The 8421-nt window shown below is 32.6% G+C and overlaps 2 protein-coding genes and 1 long non-coding RNA gene across 4 annotated transcripts in view; 2 read left to right on the top strand and 1 right to left on the bottom strand.

The window, feature by feature from the left end:
- The first annotated feature begins 666 nt into the window (after positions 1–666).
- Positions 667–1957, top strand: LOC132703873 (uncharacterized). The gene is made up of 3 exons (XR_009619179.1): positions 667–921; positions 977–1029; positions 1082–1957. It is a non-coding gene; the product is annotated as an uncharacterized LOC132703873 (long non-coding RNA).
- A 925-nt stretch (positions 1958–2882) lies between these two features.
- LOC132703080 (elongation factor Tu, mitochondrial-like) lies at positions 2883–5002 on the top strand. The gene is made up of 6 exons (XM_060672138.1): positions 2883–3073; positions 3124–3414; positions 3465–3747; positions 3833–4242; positions 4301–4502; positions 4576–5002. Exons 1-6 carry the CDS (start codon positions 3037–3039, stop codon positions 4763–4765), a joined length of 1413 nt encoding a protein of 470 aa, XP_060528121.1. The 5' UTR covers positions 2883–3036; the 3' UTR covers positions 4766–5002.
- A 712-nt stretch (positions 5003–5714) lies between these two features.
- Positions 5715–8421, bottom strand: part of LOC132703709 (rap guanine nucleotide exchange factor 4) — a 178821-nt gene continuing 176114 nt past the window's right edge. For both annotated transcript variants that reach the window (XM_060673134.1, XM_060673135.1), the window contains one exon: positions 5715–7533. In XM_060673134.1, coding sequence (XP_060529117.1) covers positions 7409–7533 — 125 coding nt within the window. In that variant the 3' untranslated portion in view covers positions 5715–7408. The remainder of the gene's footprint in view (positions 7534–8421) is intronic.

Here is an 8421-nt window from a genome sequence, read left to right as displayed (position 1 = left end):
AATTAATTTGTATGTTGAAATTTAGATAGGGTCACATGCGTTAGTTGGCATAGATTTAAAAGGGCAAAACTTCATCGTTTTGTACCTAAACAAGTTATACCTGATGAAATTTTATTTTATCAGCGGTTTCCGAAATGTTTGATTCAAAGTTTGAACTGTCCAAGAAAGGAATCTTTGGTCAAAAAAGGAAACACAAACTATCGTTTCATAGTTTCTCTTTTAGATTTTTTTTTTGAAAAAATTAATATATGGCACTACCTGCTCGCTACTACTAGTGAATGTCTTATTCATCTCATTACTGCGTTATTTAACTACAAGAGTAAAACCAGTAAAACCATATTAAGGTTTGGAAATTAAATACGATGTGGCACCTTTTAGAGACGCCCTGTATTCGCATTTCACTGCGGGAGAAATGTTTTTGTTTACGGTGGAATTTATATAGATTATCGCGAGATAAACTCGATCGATTAAACATCTAGACCATTTAACTTTTAATGAATTTACTAAATTGGCTTTCCAATCGGACGCGACGCATCAATTTGTTGTCTGCAGTGGAAAACTTGTAAATTGAATTATCGTTTTAGTATTGAATATTTGATAACGATATTATCTGATATTATCTTTTACTTCCAGGCGATATGAAGTCGAGTTAATTGGTCGTCTAAATTTACAAAAAAAGTTACGAAAATGTTGGCACTTCGTATCAATTGTCAAATTAAACCAACAAAAACATTACTTTTTGATCGGAAGACCATTCCAAATTTTTGAAATTTTGATGGAACTCGTCCAGAAAACGACGAAAAGTGAGTGGAGACTTAAAATTCGCAGAATGTATGACACTGCAATAGTAGATACTATCTAGTATTATAAACCAGAAACACATAGACCCACGAAAGCTAGCCATATTTTTGTTTTATCTAGGTAGGTTATTATCTCGTTTTCTATGTGAGATATATATAGGTGGTAATTATTTTAGGAAAGTCTGCGCACTAGAAGATTTCAATCGGAAAATAATGAACATACGATTAGGTATTGACAAACCAAACTTTCCTGACGTAGATTTAATATAATTTTATTCAAGAATAACTGCTCACCATCTACGGGCACGGACGAGAACAGTTACGAGAATCAACGTCTAAACAAGCGTTCTATAATAATTTTTTCTCTTCCTTGTTTTACATTTCCAGAAGACTGTGTGTTTATGCATAATGCCAATAGGTTAACCGCATTTCTTAAAGTGCGGTAAAGAGGGTAATTAAAGAATAATACGCGCATATAGTTAGGTAATTAGACAATAAATTTCAATTAAAAGTCGAAGAATGCACATCCGTACGCTCAAGACAAACAATAAAACAATGAGAAAAAGATCTAGGTAGCATATAACCCGCAGCCAAGAGATCACACTAAAAATTTCAGATAGTGTTTCGGTTCGAATCACGGTTAATGTTGAGAAAAAGACGTTAAAGTTTGCTTCTCTGTACGCTGTACTTATATTGACCCCTTAAACGGGAGATTTTACTCTTTCTTATCTGGCATTTTACCTTACTGTGTCTCCGGAACTTTTTGTTTTCGGTAATATAAATTGCTTCATCGTCATCTATATTATTACTCCAAGATTTTAATTTTCTGTTTCAACAATTATCGAGATATTGATCAGATAACACATTAATATTTTGAATTTTCACCAATATCTCAACAAAACGAAATAAATGTATACCTAAGTAAAATTAAATATATTCACGACCTAGTCTTGTTCCAATAGTTTATTTTACAGGTAGGTATTTTTCTTTTATCTATATTGCGAATTTTTGGGTTACCTCGCTTTCATATTTTCTAGGTTTATATTTTGTTAAGAAGGTAATGCAAATACAAATCGGGTTTGCTACAATTTCTAACCGCAATAAACCTAAATATTTATTGCCCGGGTCAGAACATTGCCCGTCTACCTTATCCGCTTGCCAACACATTTAAAAAATAAAAATGACATTAACTATACTAAACATTCGCATGTTCTTTAGACTAGTTCTATAGCGCTGTATCATTTTTCTGGTAACTCTGATATTCATCTGTATCACCGTTTTATCTTAATAAGTGTTTAGTGATCATTAACTTTCTTATCAAATATATTCTATATATCAAATACAGCAAAAGCAAAGACTTTCTGAAGTGATAATATATACTACCACAACGGGGGCAAAGTATTAATTCAAATAAGCAAGTATATAATTGGTTGCAGAATTCAGTTACAGGCCCCATTTGCTTTATTTTCTAGCAAGTATTTGGTTAGTTTTGGTTAGTGTCTGTTATTCTGTTACTGACAGAAGAGAGCATATAAAACAAAAACATAAAATAAATTATCCAAATAAAACTCTGAAAGCCTTCCATTTTTATAGTACCAAATAATGTCTTTGCGTATAGTTTGGGCCAAATTAACTTATAATCATGACCATGGAAGCTTTTGCCTCATTTTAGTGACTTTTTTTAAAGCTCTAGATTGTTACCGGACTGAAGGGATCCTCAGAATTTAAAATGTTCCAATTTTTTTTTGTATATCGGAAAGCTTCGTTCAATTCATACAAACAAAACAATATATACTGTTAAGTACTTTCCTTGACGCAGAGGCTACATGCCTGCCTCTGCTAACCTGGAAAAAATTGTATTTTTTTCTCAAGTAAGCGATGTCTTTCCTTCAGTTGTCCGGTTGGTACATTAGAAAATTCGAAAATTATTTAAATACCAGTAAATACAACTCGCATTTTTGTATAGATCAGTATTTGTGGTTGCCTACTAGTGCTACTCACAGATGTTTTACTGGAACCCACATATTTCATGTTCTGTAACAACTTCAAAGTATTTTTACATTCATCCATGGTAGTATTTTGGATTCTGTGGTATTCTGGTGGCTTTCGGTGAGCATAAATTTATTTGACCGGTACGCCATTATTAAACGTGATTAAATAATACTAAACATTACTTTAACAGCTTTTGTCTGACATTGATGTAAACTTAATCTGGTCGAAAGTTTCAAAGTTTTCTATGGCTTCAATTGTGGTTTCCCGTATTCTTGTCCCTGGTAACACTAGAATGTTTCGTTGAATTTGTAGGTTATAAACTTAATTTTAGCTCTACATCGAAGTCTCCGGTCGTTATTGAATAAAAAATCGCTATCCAAACTTGGTAATCAAACTAAGGCGCTCCAAATATTTGTACCAGAATGCAGCCAAAGGCGATTTTATTCGGAAAAGAAGGTTTTCGAGAGGTCCAAACCGCATTGCAATATAGGGACTATTGGTCATGTGGATCACGGCAAAACAACATTAACAGCAGCATTGACGAAAGTTTTGTCTGAGCAGAAATTGGCAAAAGCTCGGGGTTATGCTGATATTGACAATGCCCCTGAAGAAAAAGCAAGAGGTAAGATTAGGCTAGAAAGCTACAATGGTGCACAATTTTTTTTTTTAAAGGAATTACAATAAATGTTGCCCATATTGAATATCAAACGGAAAAACGGCACTATGGGCATACCGATTGCCCTGGGCATGCAGATTATATTAAGAATATGATTACGGGTGCTGCTCAGATGGATGGTGCAATCTTGGTTGTCGCGGCTACTGATGGAGTTATGCCTCAAACAAGAGAGCATTTACTTTTAGCCAAACAGATTGGCGTTTCAAATATTGTGGTTTTTATTAACAAAGTTGATGCTGCTGATAAAGAAATGGTTGAATTGGTGGAAATGGAAATTAGGTAAGGATTTTTTTTTGCTATCTTTACTCATGTAATTATTCGTTTATGGGATTGGGTAATATTAATACATATATATTTTTTAAAGGGAATTGTTGACCGAAATGGGATTCGATGGTGATAAAATCCCAATTATTTGTGGATCAGCCCTTTGTGCTTTGGAAGGAAAAAATCCAGAAATTGGAAGGGACGCTGTGCTAAAACTACTAGATGCTGTTGACACTAACATCCCCACTCCTATCAGGGAACTAGATAAGCCATTTTTGTTACCTGTCGAGCATGTCTATTCAATACCTGGTCGTGGAACTGTGGTCACCGGTAGATTAGAGAGGGGTGTTTTAAAAAAAGGTGCTGACTGTGAATTTGTTGGATTCAGTAAAGTTATTAAAAGTACAGTTACTGGAGTAGAAATGTTTCATCAAATTTTGGAGGAAGCTCAAGCAGGAGACCAACTAGGTGCTCTTGTTAGGGGCCTCAAGAGAGATGATCTTAAAAGAGGTTGGATTTGATATTCTGATTTGTTAGTAACTAAAAATCAAAATTCTATCTTTACCAGGTATGATAATGGCCAAACCTGGAACAGTCAAAAGCCATGATCATATTGAAAGCCAGGTTTATGTATTAACTAAAGAAGAAGGTGGTAGGGTAAAGCCAATTACTCCTTTTATCCAGGTGCAAATGTTCTCTAGAACATGGGATTGTCCAGTTCAAGTTACAATTCCTGATAAAGAGATGGTTATGCCTGGGGAAGATTCTAGGTATTAAATTTAGTTTACTGATTTTAGTATGCCGACTTTGGTGAATAATTTTTATTTTTATATTTATTTTAAGGCTTGTTCTGAAAATGTTGAGACCAATGGTATTGGAGCAGGGGATAAGGTTTACACTCAGGGATGGCATGACGACATTAGGTACTGGTGTAGTCACTAAGATTTTAACCCCACTAACAGAAACACAGAGAGTAGAACTAACAGAGGGTAAAAAGGCTAGAGAGAAGAAGGCTGCAGTGGCTAAGAGTTAAGTTTTTCTTAGAATTAATAATCCATTTTTTATATATGCCTACAGTGGTTTATTTTTAAAAATATGTTATAACAATGCGGTTAACAACAAAGTTGAAAATTAGATATTCTAGTTTTTTTTGAGTATAATGATATCAGGTTCTCTTGAATTTCATTTATATTCATAGTAAAACCAACTCTTTTAGGTTAATTTTTAAATGTAAACCAAATATGTAAATAAAATTAAAAAGAACATGATTTGTTATTCTTAAAAATAATCCATTTTGACCTAGTCATAATTACTGTGGAAGCGTCGCAAGTGCCAAAAAGTTTAATGAACTCTGGCTTTCATCCTTACCCATTGTGAAGCCAATTAAAACTGTTACCTAAGCAGTTTGAATATTTATTTTTTTCTTTATATTCATAATTAATGATTACATAATTCAGCAATTAGTGGCCTAAAAATTGATGCGCATACTTCAACATTTCACCCAGCAATCTGCCCTTGTCGCCAATTTCTGTCAAAACATGTATCACACTTTCAACTACTTTTGCTTGAAGATTTAATGGGATTTGGTTGGATGCCGCATCCAAACTTATTGATGAACTGTCAGCGACCATGTTGGTTATTGAATACCGCAAGCTCATGGGTTAGCTTGTTTTTATGCAGTTGGACATACTATTTTCACAATCTAATACCATTTTCGTGCCAATCAATTTTCTTATTTTTTTTATTGGGGCAGAGTTAACCTAGTGTTTACTGGTGAGTGTTTTTAGTTATGGGCATCTAACATGGATTTCTTGTGTAGTTAGATAGATATTTAACTTTAATAATTTAATTTAAATTAAATTTAAAAGTTTAATAAATGACTGTGAAAAAATTATGTTAAATGAAAAGATTTTTCTGGTGAGCCAATTTGCAACCTTTTCATGATATGGAGGTAAAACAAATATCATTTTAAGACAATTTTTATATTTTATTGTTTTCTTTATATTACACCTTCATAATATATTAAAAATTTTATAACATACTGGACTTTTTGAAGATACTGGAGATTTAAAATTAAATATTTTTACATGCATTGGAGTGTTTTCCTTACAATTCACCAACATTCGTTGGCATCAAATAGAAAAATCAAAAAGGTACTACCAACTACAAATATATATGTATAGAACTAAAATATATATTATAAATATCCATATCACATCATGAAATCTCTTTAAAAACTTTAAAATTAGTACGCAAAGAGGAATATTTTTCTAAATCTACACTTGAGAAAAATTTTTGGTATGTTTATTTATTTTTTTCGGTTTATTTTTCATCCTATAGGAACTACATCTTAATTGTTTACTTCAAGTAAAAGTAATAGATTTTAATAAGTTTTGAAGAACCTGTTAAGGATTTTAATTTTAATTGAACTGCTAATATGGGTTAATTTCACATATCGTTTTTGTTTTGTACATTGAAGGGTGTGTAATTTTCAACTATTTCGTTGTTTCCAGTGTGAAAATGTGACGCCCACTTTAGTAGTGCATCAAATGTCAGCGAAATTGGTATACCAAAAATTTTTCTTTCTATTGCGGACATTTTGCTACTCTACCGTGTTATAATGTTGCACAATACTAGAAAACATCCTAATTTTACTGATTGTCCTAACAAATCTTATATCCAACCAAGGATGTCCCGATTTATTTATATGCCAAAATTTTGATTATTTTCGTTATGGCGTGGTTGAACGGTTAATGTGTGGATATGCATTGCTTGTGGTACCATATATTTGTTTTTATAGATATGGCTTCATGAAAATCGAATTAATTTTATTATGGGGGTTTATAATGTTTGGGACTCACTACGTGGAAAAAGGTTATAAATATAGACAATTCCATTGGATAATTTGAAATTCATGCATTTTAAACTATGGTGCTATCGCGTGAATTTGTTATGTACAAAAGATTTATTGCTTTATGGTTCCAAACGATTTTATTCGGACGATATTTAAAAATTAATAGTTTTTAGGTAACTACGATACAGTGCTACGTTTCTTTGATAATTTTTATTCTCTTTTATAAATAACTTACCTCGCCAATCTTTTTTATTTTAAAGCTTTCACAGTTACTTGCGGATACTTACACCGCTATTGAAAGATTCATACATTATATACAAAACACCGACAATAAAAAAATTGTGTCTTATTTTACGTAAAAGTGTGCGTATTAGATTCTTAAAAAAATGTGTCACAAAAATATTTTTTTGATATAAGTTCGTTATTTTACAGGATCATATATTTGAACAAAAAATTCGGGGCACAAAAAACACACATATAACTAATGCACAACTACGTTTATGCAATTTTAGACCAAGGAGCGGAGAGTTTTTAATTATTTGTACTAAACAACTCGAGGTTTAATAACATTATTTTTTGGTTATTTTCGCGGGTTCGTCCTGTAGATAAAAGTAATAGTAACGCTTATTAAATATTGAAGATGTGGTCCATTCAAGAATACTGATTAAAGAATTTTAATTATTGTGACGCATTCCGGTTGTTTGTCTACACATAACTAGGTTGAGATCCTTTTAACGAGAACACCCAATAAAACGGACAGGCGTATGACAGGCATCCTCTTCCGCCGTAGGCAGTCGTTACTCATTGAGTTATATAATGCCACTAAGACCTCCTCGGTTCCAATTTCTGAGACATACTTGTCAAAATCCTTTGATTGTCGATTACCCGTAAACACGAAATGTAAGATTTTACTTCGCCTTCGCTTTTCGGTGAAGGGGGATCCAAAACTGTAATGAAACAAATCATTCATTTAAAAAGTACAACAAACCCTTCCAATGACACCAGCATCCAAAGACCAGAAAATAAGTTATATAACACCTAAAACCCCTGCAATCAACCCATTCAAAACCTTGTCAAAATTTAAGTCTCCCCAACATTTTTGAGATAGAAAATAACAATAAAATTAGCTACAGGAAATTTTCTTGTTTATTTGACAAATTAAACAGTCTAGAACAATTGTTTAAAACCAAATTAAAAAATCCAAATACCCGACAAAAATGTCACAACTCTTGCGCCAAATCCTGAAGCAAACCGATTTTATATTAAAATTTAAATGCGGCAGTGGTGTGCAAGTGCCTTTAAATAATTTGGCTGCATAATTACTGTCACTATTTTTTGCTGAGTTTTAAACACCTAGAAGATTATAAGTTTCATGAGTCATCTTCTGGAACTGCTACTTCGAGTCCTCCACACCAGAGAGGCAGTATTCTGTATGAACACCTTTGTACAGTACAAGAAGTACTCGACAAATTGCTTCGTAATGCCATTGATGATAACGATATTCGCATAATCCAAAATCTGTATTGGAATCAACAGTGTTACAGAGGAGTTTGAACTACTCCGGGATGCATCCTGTCACACATATTGTTTAACTTATATGTGGAATTAAAGTAAATTTGTAAAAACCGTTCTCTTGTAAATATGCTACTAAAAAAGGTATTTTGGTGTTAGAATGTTGTGACCAATACTCTTGGAAATTAGATAAGATTATCGTACCCATTTTTAGGACAACCCCAATAAAGGCGGTATACTCTTGTGCCATTTTTATTGAGGTACCATATAGATTTTATTACAATTTATTTCTTACCAAATACTAGCATTATTCAATATGTTCA

Source organism: Cylas formicarius, unplaced genomic scaffold (genome assembly GCF_029955315.1).
Source record: "Cylas formicarius isolate icCylForm1 unplaced genomic scaffold, icCylForm1.1 PGA_scaffold_6__28_contigs__length_40554024, whole genome shotgun sequence".
In the NCBI taxonomy this organism is placed as follows: Eukaryota; Metazoa; Arthropoda; class Insecta; order Coleoptera; family Brentidae; genus Cylas; species Cylas formicarius.
This window is presented reverse-complemented; position numbering and strand designations above follow the sequence as displayed.